The 17,580-nt window shown below is 39.5% G+C and overlaps 1 protein-coding gene across 2 annotated transcripts in view; it reads left to right on the top strand.

Annotated features, from left to right (window-relative positions):
• Positions 1-870: 870 nt before the first annotated feature.
• Positions 871-17,580, top strand: part of UNC80 (unc-80 homolog (C. elegans)) — a 251,121-nt gene continuing 234,411 nt past the window's right edge. For both annotated transcript variants that reach the window (XM_011966529.1, XM_011966530.1), the window contains exons 1-5: positions 871-1,036; positions 1,966-2,014; positions 4,796-4,952; positions 6,169-6,470; positions 15,302-15,425. In XM_011966529.1, coding sequence (XP_011821919.1) covers positions 945-1,036; positions 1,966-2,014; positions 4,796-4,952; positions 6,169-6,470; positions 15,302-15,425 — 724 coding nt within the window. In that variant the 5' untranslated portion in view covers positions 871-944. The remainder of the gene's footprint in view (positions 1,037-1,965; positions 2,015-4,795; positions 4,953-6,168; positions 6,471-15,301; positions 15,426-17,580) is intronic.

The following is a 17,580-nucleotide window of genomic DNA, read 5'->3' on the forward strand; positions in this document are numbered from 1 at the left end:
ACATATAGGCATTTGACTATTACAACTGAAGGAAAATGGTAGCTATAACTGTGGGCGAACAGGATCACCCAACTGCATTTAATGGACTGTAATAAACCGCATTTCCTCACAGCATGATTCAAATGTTCTTCCTCACTTTGCAATTAACTGATATCCACAACTGGTTTCTTTGGGAACTTTGTATTCCTGCTTTAAGAAAACAAAAGGTTTATTTCTTGTGGTTATCATATAAAAGTAACTTCTCACATGTGAGATCTTTCAAGCTTCCTCTCACTTGCCAAGCTTGCCTCTCCTTCCTGGTTTACATATTTAATAATTTTCATGTGTTCCTCTGGCTAAACCCTGGACTCCTGACCTCCTTGCTAGAGGTGAGAATGATGCCAGGGTTAGTGACTGCTCTGCGGTTCCCCAAAGCTCCTCCTACCCAGACGGTGACAGTTTGGATGCTGAGGTTGGAAAGCAGGACAGGGGACACTCCTGAGTGCAGCTCGGAGCGGGGAAAGCCGAATTCCAGGGGCTGAAGAGGCCACGCAGGGGACCAGCGCCTGCGATGCGGAGCGCGGACTTCTTGGGCCATACCTCTGAGGCTCAAGCTGCCCCGGATTCGCTTCTCCGGCAGTGCAGCCCGGCGCGGGCCGCTGTCCACAGTGGGAGGTGCTGAAAGCAGGGAGCGGGTGCGGGGGCGGCGAGGCGGACGGCTGCTCCGAGCGCCCCCCTCCTCGCTCCGCGGCTCCTCCAGCCCTCCCCTCCTCCCGCAGCCATGTTCCACGCGCGGGGAGGGGTGGGGGGAGGGGAGAGGCACGGGGGATCAGGGCGGAGAGAGCCGGCTCTGCCTCGGGGAAGGAGGGGATGAGAGTTGGGGGGAGCAACGGGAGGAGGCGGCGGCGGCGGCTAGCGAGGAGACAGAGCTGGGTCCTGCAGTAGGACTCCCGGGAGCCACCATCATGGTGAAGAGGAAGAGCTCCGAGGGCCAGGAGCAGGACGGCGGCCGTGGCATCCCCCTGCCCATCCAGACCTTCCTGTGGCGGCAAACCAGGTGAGGGGCGCAGAGGGCGCGCCGCGGGCCGCCCTGGGCTGGGGGCGCTCCCGGGGCCGCCCGGGTCGCCGCCGCCGCCGCCGCCGCCGCTGAGGCCGCGCCACAGCCTGCAGCTCCCTCTCTGGGGCTGGAAAACAAGCCCTCTGCACCCGCTTAAAAACACGCATTAAAATATGTATATATATATTTCAGTGAAGTTTGACGACAAGCAGATTGGCAGTTGTCGAATAAATGTATACATTATTTTAGGGGGTGGGAGGGCAGAGAGCCTGGGAAGAGGGGGCGGGGAACTAGGAAAGATAATTATGACTGGTTGTGCTCCTGCGTCCAATTCCCCCTCCGTCTCCTGCTGTAATTCTAGCCCGGTGACCTGTTGTTTTTCCAGCTCCTGTTTGGCGAATATCTGCTATGCCCACTTGTTAACCATTTTGCTCAGATTAATCTCCCCAGTTAAAGCTCCTGAGGATCTGTGATAAGGGACCCTCCCCCCTAACCCTGGAAAGGCCTCACACCTATTCCAATAAACAGAAAAGGGTTTTTTTTTAATTGTTATTTTAGAGATTTATCAGGTAAGAAATTAGATTCTAGAAATCGTGACCCACAAGCCGTGTTCAATTTTCAGTTTTTATTATGGCTGTACACGTAAGTAATGCACCACTTCTGACCACTGACGATTTAAAATCTTAAAAGTCTTCAGAATAAGAGTGGATACCAAAAACCATCGAGATCCACTTCTCTTTCATATATGCAATTACACGCGTAAAAGAAAATGTCATCAGCTGTTCAACACCTGCTCATTAAAAAGCTATAAGGAAGCATGAAATTTGAATTTCATAGCACCCTGTCTTATTCATTGAAAAATATGTCACAAGGATGCTTTAATAATAATTTTACTTATGTTTATTAACAAATATCTATTAATTTTTCAGTGCATTTTTGAGGCCAAAACTGGGGAAGCAATATGAAGCTTCTTGTGTGGTATGTGATTTTCACCATTTAATAATTATTTCCCTATTCTGTGTGGTGGTTTGAACCCAAAGACAGGTTTTAAATCAAATGGACTATATATATTAATTCACTTGGCAAATATTATTGATCACCCACTGTGTGCCAGGCACAATTCTCTGTGCTGGAACAAAGCAATGATAAAAACAAATAGAGTGTTTACATCCTAGTAGAAAGGGGACAAGCCACAAACAAATAAGTATATACATAGTAAGCCAGATGGTGGTAAGCACTATGGAGAAAAATTAAGCAAAAAGAGATACGAGGTAGCACTAGGGAGGGGAGTTTTATAAGCAATGGATAGATAAGGCTTATCTATCTATTAATGTGAACCTTGGCCAAAGACACAAGGGGAAGGGAGGGAAGGACAGCTGATGGAAGAACAGAGGAAACATGTTAAAGGAAATTAGCACCTACTGGGGAATAAGTGAAAGGGTGGGGAGGGATCCAGTGGTAGAAGAGAAGGCAGAGAGACAACAGAGAACCAGGTGGTGGAGGGTTTTTTTGCCCCCTGCAAGTGTGAAGTCGAATCCTTAATCAACAAAACTGAGACTTACAGTGGAAGTTCATATGATAGAGTGCCTGTGAAAGAACTACTTGAACAAAATATATGCATCTCTGCACTTTTATGTCTTGCATATGTTTTCCAATTCTAAAAATGAATAATATAAAATAATTGTGAAAATAATACTGCTAATATTTATACAAAATAAAATGCATTTGTCCTGAGATTCTAAGGGAATCTTATATCCCTATAAATTCTTATTTTACAAATTGAGAAAATAAGACATGAAATCATGAAGCAAAATTAAAATGGACTTTTCACAGCCTTCATTAATATTTGGAGCTTACCTAAAAGTCTTTACATTGCATATATTCTAACCTAAAAATGGAAATCTACCAATTTGGATATTGCCATGCATATTTACGAATAGCTACGTGGATGACCTTGTGGTAAGGAGCTCTGAGATGTGTTAGGGCAAAAAATTCTGATGGAAGCCAACTGGAAAGTTAAACACATACCTGCCCATGCAACGTAGGAATTTGTTTCATTGCATCTCCTGTCTTTCAATGTTGTCACAAACACATTTTTTTTAAAAATATAACTTTTTTATAAGGACCTTTTAATGGAATTTGTTGTTGAACTTAGCTTGTTAGAGTAATTTGACACTTGAAATCTCAGACTTTCTTAACCATGCTGACAATTCTACTAGCTTAAAATAATCCTGACTTTTCTCTGTTCTTGGCACAGATATTTCTGACATTTTTAATGTAGTCACACAATATCAAATAGTAAGTTACATTAATGGATAGATAGATAGGGATAGAGATACATAGATCTCAATATAGAAAATAATTTCCCAAGTTTAAAAAAAATATTAAAAGTTGTATTAGTGACACTTAAGGAGAAACTGACATTACCCAGAACACTCTGAGATTATGAAATGCATAACTCATCCTCTACAGTATAGTCATTAGAGTGTATAGATTCTTTATAATCTTTTGGTCTCTAATATACACACCCTTTACTTAATGAATACTTAGATACCTGAGGACTGGTGAATTTTATAATATTTGTATTTATATCACCAACATATCTAAAGGCCTTTATCTAGTTTCTTAAAGCAAAATATTACATCTCTCATTATGCTCTTTGCCAAAACCTCAGTGTGCCCTTCATTGTAAAGGTGAATTTTTTATTTTTCTTTTTTTGAATCAAAAAGTAAAAAGTTTTCTTTGGAAATCTCTGTAGTAAGCCATATTAGGATACCTGTCTTTCTCATAGGTATTGTAATAATTCCAGTAATACAGTTTGAACACTTGGTACTTGTATTGTGATTATTATATAGAACATTTATATAATTTTCTTGACTGGGGCATCAAGTGCCAATCATGTTCTTACAAGTCAAACGTTTATTAAATTTATTCTAATATTTGGTAACTACATTTTCTCCAACACCTTACAGTGATATTCTCTCCTCTCTCAAAAGAAAAAAAAATAATTGAGTAGGTCAGAGTTGTTACTTGCTCTGGAGTGCTACGCTCTCTGATACTCTCTGAGTATCTCTGGCAAGGATAGAAAATTTAATAACCAGCGAAGTAAAGATGGCTTATTTTCCTCCTCCCTCCCTCCTTCCTGCTCTCCCTTCCTTTCTTTCTTTATTCCACAGATATATTAAGTATCTTTTATTGTTCCAGGCATTAGGTAGAGAGTGTTCTGTGCCAGGTCATTGTCAAGCCATGAGATAAATCAGGGATTCCAAAATCAGAATCCTTGAAAAAGTGATATCTTAGTTAACACCAGTTGAAGAAATTGACATAAATTCTATTTCTCAAGACACTTTGACAAAAAACTCATTTTGGTCTGCAGTTGTGACAGCCTTTTGGATGACTCAGCAACATTTTATAAACTATACATCCAAAAATCTCATAAGGTTAAATGTTTTGTTCCTATTTGTTAGAGGAAGCTTACTTTAACAGAAATAAAAATCGTTTGTTAATTCAAGCCATTTACTTTGGCTCAAAAGCCTGCAAATGGGTAGATAATAGAAAATTATTACTGACCCATTGCACATCAATATATACAAGAAAATGCAATGAGTTCTCCCTAAAGAATTTGGTCCAGTAATTTGCACCTTTTAAGGGGTACAGTACCTTGCTGTTCATTTTTTCACTAATCAGAATCTTCCGTTTCTTAGTTTACATGGTTTTGGATTTTGGCTTTTCTTATTGTTTTTGTTTTTGAATTTACAGTCCTTTGAACGAGTGTTGGTAGAAAACAAGCTGCATGGCCTCTCTCCAGCTCTTTCTGAAGCCATTCAGAGCATTTCCAGATGGGAACTGGTGCAAGCTGCTTTGCCTCATGTCCTCCACTGCACTGCAACCCTGCTTTCAAACCGAAACAAGCTAGGTTGGTGCCCTGCATTACTTCTTTATTGCATGTCATTGCCCTTTGTGTTCAACACTCATCATAGTAACCTGTATTGAGTAGTTTCTGTTTTCTCAAGCACTGTGCATACATTATCTCATTTAATTATCACAAAATCCTCCTCACACTTATACTATCATTATTTTCGTTTTACCAATAAAGAAACTGGCTGTCTTGTTTTTAATTTTTTAATTTTACAAGTAATATATGAATATTTTCTCCTCTTAAACATTGAAATATGCTGGTTGTGGTGGCTCATACCTGTAATCCCACCACTTTGGGAGGCCGAGGCAGGTGGATCACCTGAGGTCGGGAGTTCGAGACCAGCCTGGTCAACATGGTGAAACCCCGTCTCTACTAAAACTACAAAATTAGCCAGGCGTGGTGGTGCGCACCTGTAATCCCAGCTACTTGGGAGGCTGAGGCAGGAGAATCACTTGAATCTGGGAGGTGGAGGTTGCAGTTAGCTGGGATCACACCACTGCATTCCAGCCTAGGCGACAAAGTGAGACTTCGTCTCAAAAACAAACAAACAAACAACAACATCAACAAAGTTAAAATATTAGAGGTAAGCTAAGACCTTCACCTGCCCAAGATGAGTCCTAGCCAAGGTCATCCTTTTTGTTCTCTCATTGCTTAAAGCAACCACTCTCATGAACTGGGCATATTTGCCTCAGACATTTTCCAGCTTTGTAGTACTGTGTGTGAGTATGTGTGCACATGTGCGTAAGAACTATTTTTTAGAATATTTTACAGAGTGCTATTCTCATTTGGCAATGTGTCCTACCCATGTACCCCACGTTAGTGTACATACTCTTCTCCACCCCATTTCCTCCCCTTGTTTGAGCCTCTGCTCAAATATTACTTCATAGAGGGACCTTTCTAGGTCACATTGTCTAAAATAGGATCACTTTTATCTTCAGAGCCTATATTTTTAACCACTATGCTGCCTATTTGGAAATATATTTGGGTACCTAACTGAAGAAAAGTGATTCAGCAGTTTCTGCCCCCATGGCAGCATATCATTCTGCGGAGATTACAGCCAGTAGGGGAGTCCAAAAAACAAGAATGAGCCCTGCTAGCAGTGGTTGTAAGAAGTGTAGAGAAAGCAGGGATATTCTTCCCAGGCCCAACATTGACATCTATTACTCTGGTCACAGAGTTTGCCTTAACCTGCCTGTGTAATTGTCCCATGCAGGCCACCAGGATAAATTGGGTGTTGCTGAGACAAAGCTCCTTCACACTCTACACTGGATGCTTCTGGAGGCCCCCCAGGACTGCAACAATGAGCGATTTGGGGGTACAGACCGAGGCTCCAGCTGGGGTGGAAGCAGCAGTGCTTTCATCCACCAGGTTGAAAACCAGGGTTCTCCAGGGCAGCCTTGCCAAAGCAGCTCTAATGACGAAGAAGAGAACAACCGAAGAAAGATCTTCCAGAACTCCATGGCTACCGTGGAGCTCTTCGTGTTTCTGTTTGCTCCCCTGGTACACAGGATCAAGGTAAGCAGAAACCCAGTGTTAGAACTGGAGTGGGTGGAGATGTGGTGAGGATAGACTTCAAATGATATTTCCATATTTGGTTGGGCATGTCTTTGTATGACCTTACAGCAAGTCAAGGCATGGAGAACTTTATTTCTGTGTTAAACTACTGAACATTGCTTCAAAAGCACAAATTTCCACATAGCTTTTACCTACTTAAAAAATCCTCAGTGGTTCTCCCTCTGCCTCACAATAATGCCCAACACATTAAACATAAAATAAAAGATCAACTATGATGTAGGGTTTAAATTGCTTTCTTGATTTATAGACTATTGGTCCCTACTGTCCACCTCATGATCCAGCATTTGAAACCATGGCAGCCGTTCTCTGAATATGCCCTTGCTGATTGCTGTACTCTCCTTTCGCCCCTCTATTCCTGTCATAGTGTTCAAACTGCAACTTTACTGTCATCTTTAACATGAAGCTATTCCTTAGACCTCACCATCTAGACTTCATTACTACCTCCTTCGCATTTTTATAGCACCTTGTAACTACCTCTCTTATAATACAGCGTCTAAATTTTAGTGGGGTGTGGTGGCTCACGCCTGTAATCCTAGAACTTTGGGAGGTGGAGGCAGGTGAATCACTTGAGGTCAGGAGTTGCAGGCCAGCCTGGCCAACATGGCAAAACTCCATCTCTACTAAAAATACAAAAATTAGCCAGGCGTAATGGTGCACACCTGTAGCCCCAGCTACTCAGGAGGCTGAGGCAGGAGAATCTCTTGAACCTGGGAGGCACAGGCTGCAGTGAACCTAGAACATGCCACTGCACTCCAGCCTGGGTGACAAAGCGAGACTGTCTCAAAATGAAAAAAAGTAAGTTTTAACTTGTTATGTTCTGTAGACTTTTAGACAGTTGGGTATAGCCTAAGAATTGCTTTTTAAAATATTTTTAAATGCTTAAAATACAAAACATAGGATTACATGGAAACCAGTTATCTCAAAATACAATCATATCCACTTGGAGGAGACAATATAATTTGAAATCACTGTGCCACCACTTTTTAGCTGTGTGATTTTGTTGATATTACTTAACCCCTCAGTTGCTCTAACACAGGGTGAGTATATGTAAGACAGACACGGCAGTTCCAACGCATGAAAAGAAATCAAGAACTATTTGTTACTTCTGTGAATGAATAAATTAACAAATTTCACTTAAGTGCTAAGATAAGAATTGATATGTTCCTCTACTCTTTAATAGAATATTATAATCCAGTGAATGGATCAAGTTAACTGTGGTTCAAGTTAGCAATGTATTTATGAAGGTGGTTCTGAACATTAACAGTCACCATGAAGGGAACAGACTAGAGAGTATTTTCATTCATTTTTAGTTTCCTAAAAAATTCACTTTCCATTAACTCTCCCCATTGCTAGGAGAAATAGATTTGAAACTACCTATAAATTCCCAAAATGCAACACATACACTGACCGCATTACCCATCAAACATACTAAACTCTTTAGGTGTCAAGTCAAATTAAATTGCCATTTTAAAATCTCTAGCTTTCCATTTTAAAGTATTTTATACAGGTGATACTTAGTAAGAAGCTCTGCTTTAATAGGGACTGTCCACCTGGCCTGTGAGCCCTGCAGGACCTACCCCTGTGTACCTCCTGGGCCTCAACTCCCTCTATCTCACTGGCCTTTCTCTCATTCACTAACCACCTTCAGGCTTGTGGGAGGCTCACGCTCAAACTTGACAAGTGCATTTTTGTGTTCAGATCCTTGCACTGTTTTTTTCAACTTGAAACACTGACCCTACCTTCTACACTCAGAATTTCACATGGCCATGTACTTGTCATTGGTTTACTCACAACTCAAATGGGAACACTTCAGAAAGTACTTCCCTGGCTACTCTCAAGCAACTAGCAAGCTATCCTACATTTTTTTCCTTGTTAGCACTTACCAGAAGCTGGAATTATTTATGCATTTGTCTGCATGTTTGTTGCCCTCAGCCTCACTGAACAGAGATCCTTGAGTGAAGGGAGTCTGCCTTTCCTGATGACAGCTGTATCTCTAGTGTCTCAAATAGTGTCTGTCGTATATGAGGCTCTCAATAAATATTTAATGACTGACACACTGAGTAGACTTGTCATTATCAGAAGCTGATCCAAGTGCTAAAAACAGCATATTTAGAAATGAAGCCGTTAAAATGGAGAGGACAGGAGAGAAGTCTTCTTAAAAAGTAGCCCCAAAAAGATGTTTATATGTTGACAAATATCACCTAGAAAAATGTGGAAACATAGGAGTGCCCAGGGTGGCTGTAATTTTATTTTTAAGACATGGATGGGAGTCTAAGTTTTGGAAACAGATAGGCCTGTATTTGAATCCAGTGCCTGCTGTGCTCTATAAGAGATTGTGCAAATAATTTCTATAAACCTCCATTTTCTCAAGTATAAATTGGACCTAAGAATAAATGTATAGGGCATTGTGAAGATTGAACAAGTTATAGTATTCAACCTCATTCAAAGAAAGTCATTAACAAATGTTAGTTGTCTTTAGTGTTGGTATTTTATTGCTGCTGGTATTATGTATTATTAGTAGAAAAGAAGCAAGGTCTCCTTTCAGGAGAGACTACTCAAATAATTGGAAAAGCTGGCTGAAGATCCTCATGTTTAACTTATAGCTTGGGAATGGAGCATTTAAAAAGGAGTAAGACAATTCATACAAAATACTACACAGTGGTTGATATACATAAACAATTATTGTTAGTGGTATTAATAACGTTTTTATCATTTTGTATTATATTATTATATTATCATTATAGTTTCATCATTTTGTCATTGCTATGAGGAAAGCATTGTTCTTGATGCTGTAGAGAATAAAAAGTATTCATTTGATAATTTTTGCCATAAGGCCTTTTCTGCTTGAGAGATATCTGGTTTTTTCAAGTTGTTGGGGAATGTACAATCTCTAGATCAGGATTTCTCGGCCTTGGCACTGTTGGCATTTGGGGCCAGATAATTCTTTGTTGTGGGACACTGTTCAATGCATTGTAGGATATTTAGTAGAGTCTCTGGCCTCCATCCATTAGATGCCAGTAACAACCCATTGCCCCTGAGTTGTGCCAACCACAGATGACTCCAAATGTTGCCAAATGTTCACAGATGGGTGTGTGGAAGGGAATTGGTCCTGATAGAGAGCCACTGCCTTACATCTTTCATTTGCCTGCCGTTATATGGCTCTGTTGGAGCCTATCGTCTTTCCCTACCCATGTAAACTTCCCCTCACCAGCATCATTAACATCCTTTTATCCCTATGCTTCTTTGCAGTTGTCTTTCATGACTCCAACTCCAGATCAAGACCAAAATTCACATTTTCTTTTTTTTTTTTTTTTTGAGACAGAGTCTCGCTCTGTAGCCCAGGCTGGAGTGCAGTGGCCGGATCTCAGCTCACTGCAAGCTCCGCCTCCCGGGTTCACGCCATTCTCCGGCCTCAGCCTCCCGAGTAGCCGGGACTACAGGCGCTGCCACCTCGCCGGCTAGTTTTTGTATTTCTTAGTAGAGACGGGGTTTCACCGTGTTAGCCTGGATGGTCTCGATTTCCTGACCTCGTGATCCGCCCATCTCGGCCTCCCAAAGTGCTGGGATTACAGGCTTGAGCCACCGCGCCCGGCCAAAATTCACATTTTCTATCCCCACCCAGAAATCTGCATGCTGCTGGGGAAACCACACAACCATCCAGACTAATGTTTCTGCAACACCGTGGTCTCTAAACCCAATGTGCCGTGCTGCCCCACTTGTCAGTCCTTTCCTTGATTTTCCCCCTCAGGTTCCCACTCAGCACTTAGTGTTGCAGGATGGGGCTTGTATAAGACATGGTGCTGTAGGAGGCATGGGAGGCCAAAATTTAATCAAAGTATGAACCCATGCCTCCATATCCTCACCTCCCATTTATTTACTCTTCAACCTCTTATTCTTGCTTCTAGTTGCTTCTATTATGTGACAGAATATTTTCACTATCATTTCTAATTTTTACAACTACCCACAGGGATGTGTGTATCTTTTCTCCATTTTACCAAAAGGGAAATTGAGGTCCATAGAGATAATAGTAAAGATTGTGAGTAACCAAGATGGAATTTAAACCCAATCCCATCTGATTTTGTATAAAACTACAGTTTTTTAGGTTTCTGTACCAGAGGTTTTTTTTGTTTTCTTTTTTTTTTCCACTCAGGTCATGAACAACCTCTGAGTTGTTGAATCTAATCTCTATTTGCAGCCCTCATTTCATTAAACCTCAGCTGCATTTGAAATTACCATCATGCCCTTTTCTTTCAGTTCTCCTGATGACACCACACCCTTCTGGTTCTTCTTGCATCTCTGACTCTGTCTGCTCTATCTCTATTGAGAGCTCATCTTTTTTGTCTGCCCCTTTAACATTGGGGCTCCCCAGAGATGCATTCTTCAAGCTTTGTTCTTTTCACTCTCCTTTCTCCTAGGAAGACTTCCTTCGGCTTCATTTACCATGTATGTCCTGCATGCTGAGGTCACCTAATTATACATTTCAAATCCAGGCTCCTATCTTTGCCTGTTAGACCAAATTGTCAAATGACTTTTCCAAATAGATAATCCATGGGAAATTCAAACTGCACCTGTAATGAGCCCCGTCCCTGGGTTCTATATTTTAGATAATGGATGTATTCACAAAAACTCAAACTACCTTTCACTATCCCTCATCCTTACTTGCACATTCCACTAATCACAGAGTCCTACTCATTTTTTCTCCTAAATATTTCCCAAATTTATTACATATTTTTCATTCCTACTTAACTACGTTCACCCAAGCTTTTATCATATCTTACATGGACTGTTTACTTCGACCATTTTCTTACTAGATTCAGTCTCCTGGCTTGTCTCATAAAATCTAACCTCAACACCAAGGTGACCTATCAAAAATGTAGACAATATCACCAACATACTTAAAATAATTTGGTGATTTCTCATCATACAGAGAGTACAACTCCAGCTTCTTAGTCTGGTAAACTGGGCCCTCTATGACCTGTCTGACTACTTCTCCTGTCTGTGAACTCCAGATGTTTGAAGTCTCCCCAAGAACATAGCATACTTTTTTTCAGATGTTTTCTCTTGTTGGTCTTGCTGACTGGAATGCCCTCATACCTCACTTCTCTTTCTAGAAAACTCCTACTTATTCTTTAGGACTTCATTTGAGATCCATCTTTCCCTCTTTCTCTACTTCCATAATATTCTAGGTACAGCTTTATTTTTATACTTTGTTTATTATCATCTCTTTATGTGGCTGTCTCCCCCACTAGATTCTAAATGGTCTGTTTGTAGAAATTATCATTGTACACATGATAACTAACATAGTATCTGTGTTTAATAGGTATTTAAATAATATTAAGTGAATAAATTAGTTCACTAATTTGTAAATAAACCTAATATAAATGACTAATGCTTTTGTAACACAGTGTATTATTCAATGCATATTTTATATTCTTTTAATTTATAATTAGCTAAAATAGTTTATATAAAATTCACATTCTGAAAATCCTGTGTAATATATTATTAATTTTAGACCAAATTTAATTTTATCAATGAAAAATGATGAATGTTTGTTAAACTAAGGCATCTTCTTTAAATATGGTATCAACGTTGTCATGATTTTGTCATGTTCACTTATTTTTTCAACAAATACTTATCGAGTGCCTGCTATATGCTAACTATTGTTCAATGTCCTGGAGTAACAGCAAGAAATAAAATAAAAAGCAAGCCCTTCAGGGGATTTTAACAAAATCCATATGTGTAAAGTAAACAACTTTAAAATGAAACTTAAAATAATAGTTGTTTCTTTAAATCTCTCAAAGCTACTAGTAAATACATTCAGAATTGCTTTATGACATCATGGAAACAGGTTCTCAGTGAAAGCAAGAAAAGTATCTGAAATGTGGGGATATTACCTCTATATGTGCTTACATTTCTGGCTTTTCTCAGGACCTTCTAGACTACCTGCTTCACAACTGTTTGGATGATAAAGAGTGTCCTCTCCAGTTATTGAGTTTCTGCTTGTGTATGTATACATAGCATTGTGTGTTCCATTAAAAGAAACTCTAGAAGAGACATTAGAGGCCCAGAGTTTATACATTCATCCAAGTTAGGAAGACTTACAAAGGAAGATACCAACACAAGAGAAGGCCACAGGTGCTGCAGGCATTCAGGTCTGAAGAGTGATTGGATTTATTTGGAGAAGGTAAAACATGTTCAATTAATGAACATATTAGTTTGGTATTGTATTGATGTTCGAGGAAGTGCACAGAAGAAGGAGATCTCAACTTGTATTCAAGAAATATACAATCTACTTGGAGATGTATCAAGTAAAACAAAATGATGGCCATGACCATCAGTGAGTGCTGTGTCATGCTAATAGATCAGATGTTAAAGCCCAGGATTTCAGTACAAGAGAGATCACTCCCTGCTGCAGTTTCCACTGGAGTTTTACTTGTGTTAACATTTCTCATGAGAAACATGGAAAAGGACTGAGCTCAGAAACTGATAAATCATTAAAACAAGGTCAATTGAGGTTTGGTTTCCTGTATTTGTGGAGACAAACCTAATAAGATTTGCTTAATGTTAATTTCCTGTTTCTACATACAATACCATGCATACTTCGTCGTGTCCATTCCAAGGGAATTTGGGTTACTCTCCTCTTAACTTCACAGCTGTCTGTCTAACTGCTTACTCGATATCTCTAGCTTAATGTTTAACAGAGATCTCAAACTTAACATGTCTAAAACTAGGCTTCTGAAATCCCCAAACCTGCTCCTACTTCATCTTACCTATCTTTCTTAATTGCAAAGCCAAAAATCCTTGACATCTTTTTCTCTCACACTCCACATCCAGACAATTAGCAATTTCTGTAAGTTGTATCTTCAAAATGCATTGAGAATCTACCACTTATCATTTTGCCCTCTATTAGTATCCCTGTCTAATCATCTTTCACCTAGATGATAACAATAGCTTCCAAAATAGTCTCTTCTTTCACTGTTGCCCTTTCTCAAACTATTTTCAACAGCCTGAGTGAACCTATTAAAATATACATCCAATCATGTCACTCTGCTACTTGAAACCTTCCAGTGGCTTCCCATCTTAATAATTGCTAAAGTCCTTATCAAGACCTATCCGACAGTATATTATCTGGCACTCAATGACTTCTCCAATTTTTTTTCTACTTTTCTCACATTCACTTGACTCTAGGCACACAGTCTCTTGGCTATTTCTGAACACACTAGGCACATTTAGGGCCTTTGTGTTTGCTGATCCTCTTTCATGGAATACTTTTCCTGGAGATAGCTACATGACAGCTCCTTCATTTCATTCAGAACTTTACTCAAATGTCTCTTTCTCAATAAGGCTTCTACCTGATTCTCTGGTCTAAAATGACAACACTTTGTCTGAGACAGCCCTTCACTTCCTCTCTACACTATGAACAGAGATTTTTGTATGCCTTGTTCACTGTTGCATTTAAAGCCCAGAATAGTACCGGGTATATGGTAGGTGTTCTATAAATATTTACAGAATATATGCAGAATGAATTTAACCAAATGCTTTATGTGCTTTTCTAATACTTCCACAGGGAATTCTAGAGACTTTCCCATTGTGGGAACTGTGTGGCTCTGTTGCCAAGTGGTGTCAGAATCCCAGTCTAGCCTTTAGGTTTCTTTCTACTAGGTACAGAGTTGCTTTTCTTTTTCTATTTTTCCAGTTGCTTCTGAGTTCTTTTCCTTCAGTCTCAATGGTTTCTAACCCCAGCTATGTGTGAGAGTCATCAGGGGGATATTAGAAAATCTCACAGGATTCTAATTTAATGGGTCTGGGTAGGAGAGGTAAGTGATACCTAGGCCTCTTAGGTTTAAAAGCTCCCCTGGTGATTATAATATGCAAGCTGGGGTTGCAAATCACTGCTGTAAGTGAGTTCCTGGATCTCAGCTGTATTCATTAATCTGGGATCACGTTCTCTACTTCTATCTTTACATTGTTTTGAGAGACTGAGGTGTTCAAGATATAATCTCAGAATGTCACATGTTTGTACTTATACAATATGATAGCAGAGGATATGCTCTTGAAAGATACTTTGAATCACAGATAAATTGAGTGAGTATGGGTTATAAAGTCAGCCCTATTCAGCAAGTATTTATTGAGTATCTGTTGTGTACCCAGTTCCTAATGCTATGATAAACATTGTGATGATGCTCGAGGCTGAGAGGGAAGGAGAATGCTTGATTTATCCTTGCCCTCAAGAAATTAAAGGTTATTAAGAAGACAACATTACAAAATAATACACTATGAAGGGTCAAATTATATGTGCCTGATTCCCTAAAATGTAAGAAAAGAGATGGACTGGATAATAGAATGTCAAAATAGCCAGTATCTGAGTATTTTGCCTTATAAGGGAGAAATAAGGACAGTTAAATAATTAAGAGGAATGATAATAATAACCAAAGTGAAGAGATCTGCCAAGACTCCTGAAATAAACAAGTTTCAACCACTGCAAACAAAAAACAATAGTTTGTGTATTCAATGCTTTGCCCAAAGCTATGTTTTGATTGGTCATTAGTTTTGGATAAAGCAGACAACTGGGATTTTCATAGTAATTGCAGTGATAACTTTTGGTCATTGGTTTACTCTAGAAACATTCATCTGACTGATGAGAGAAGGTTTGGCAGATAAATCCACTCTGAAAATAACCTTATGAATGATATTAATCCTTGCATTGATTGGTCCCTTTAAGCAGTTGTTACATGTCAGTTATTGGACATAGATCTTCTCTTCCCCCCTAGGAATCTGACCTCACCTTCCGTCTGGCCAGTGGGCTTGTCATATGGCAGCCCATGTGGGAACACAGACAGCCCGAAGTCTCTGGCTTCACCGCACTGGTGAAGCCCATCAGGAACATCATTACAGGTTTGTAACTTGGACACTCAGTGGGACAGTTTTAGCGGATTCCCTCACACGTAGTAGTTAGAGTGATAGGATAATTTGCCTCTAAGAAGTCAAAAAGAAGCAAATATCTCCATGGAGTTATTTAAGTATCCTGATATAGGGCTTATTCACATGAGGAAAAACTACTCTGAATCAAGTGCATGGACTTTGGGCAATTCATTTAGACTTCCTGTGCCTCAGCTTCCTCATCTGGAAACTGAGAATGTAAATATCATATTAATACTACTTCCAAGATCGTTACGAAATGGAGCTAATATATGTAAAACTGCCTAGAAGAATGTCTGGCACATAGTAAGTGGCAGCTGTGATTATTATTATTATCATTGTTATGTTATCATCATCATCATGGTAAATGGAATAGAGGCTCCTTAACAAAAATCATCTTAGTGTTGTATTGCTATCTAAGCATTTCTCTTCAGGAATTGTCTAATGACATAGTCCCGTTGTTCAATTGTAGAAAGAACACAACATGATAGATTGAAAAGTGCATGGCAGGCTCACACTATCTCTAAATCTCCAAATCTATCTCTTACTATGTATATAACCTAACTTTACTAAGCATTTCCATGTACGTAAAATTGAGGTGATAATGCCACCTTATAGGGCTTTTTAGTAAGAAGTAAATGAGAGTGCATTAAGTGCCTGCTTTATAGTAAGTGCTTAATAAATTGTAGTCTTCTATTCCCAAATCTATTTTTAGCATTAATAATAAAATTTAAAAAGAAATAAATTATGTGGAAAATCTACAGAAGCATATATATACATATGTATATATTTTTTAAATACACCACACACACACACACACATATAATTTGCTTAATTCATAAGGGTTTTGTGCAGATAATAAACAACCTTTTTATTAATATATAAGCTATAATTTAACACATATATAAAAACTACTAAGAAACCATGTCCCTCCATGGAAGTACTTGGGCTTTTTACCTCATCCTCCTTTGGTTTCTGGATGATATTCACAGTGGGTTTCTTTTCCCTCTGCCTGATGCCTGTGGACTTGAAGCAGTACCCAGCATCTGAGGGGAAATTAGACTCAGCTTAGACAGCATGGCCAGAAGAAAAAGCAATGGCATATGGTGACCTTGATAAATCACCTTCCTTCTCAGCACCAGTTTACTCACAATTTGAATGAGACATTGCCGTCTTAGTTTCCCGCTGTTCCTGGTCCTCAGGTAAAGATGTAACTGATTTGAATTTTACCTCCAGGATAGCTTAATGTAATAGTTAAAGCACAGACTCTAAAGTCAGTCTGGGCTACAACCTTCATGCAAGGGTCAAGTGACCTTGGGCAAGTTTAACTCACTGTATCTTAGTTTCTTCCCCTGTAAAATTGGCATAATAATATGGTAGTATTGTTGAGTTATTTTAAGGGTTAAACGAGTTATAGTTTTGTTCCACATAACAGCATTTTGGTCAATGACAGTGTGTATGACAGTGGTCCCATAAAATCATAATGGAGGTGAAAAACTCCTGTCACCTAGTATCATAGCCATGGTAACACAGTGCAAGGCATTACTCATGTATTTGTGGTGATGCTGGTTTAAACAAACCTACTGCACTGCCTGTTTTATAAAAGTATAGCCCATACAATTATATGCAGCACATAATACTTTATAATAATAACTGACAACTATATAACTGGTTTATGTATTTACTATACCATACTTTTAATTGTTATTTTAGAGTATATTTCTTCTACTCCTACTATCCATTTTTATGATTTTAAAAAAAGTTAACTGTAAAACAATCTTAGGCAGGTCTTTTAGGAGATGTTCCAGAAGAAGGCATTGTTATCATAAAAGATGACAATTCCACATGTGTTATTGCCCCTGAAGACCTTCCTTTGGGAAAGACCTGAAGGTGGAAGAGAGTGATACAGATGATCTTGATGCCGGGTAGACCTAGGCTAATGTGTGTGTTTGTATCTTGTTCTTAACCAAAAATGAGAATGCCTGGCACATAGTGAGTAAGCAGTAGCTGCACTTGTTTTAAAACAAAAAAGTTGGCCAGGCGCAGTGGCTCACGCCTGTAATCCCAGCACTTTGGGAGGCTGAGGTGGGTGGATCACCTGAGGTCAGGAGTTCGAGACCAGCCTGACCCA

The sequence above is a fragment of the Mandrillus leucophaeus genome, unplaced genomic scaffold (genome assembly GCF_000951045.1).
Source record: "Mandrillus leucophaeus isolate KB7577 unplaced genomic scaffold, Mleu.le_1.0 Scaffold763, whole genome shotgun sequence".
NCBI classification, from domain to species: Eukaryota; Metazoa; Chordata; class Mammalia; order Primates; family Cercopithecidae; genus Mandrillus; species Mandrillus leucophaeus.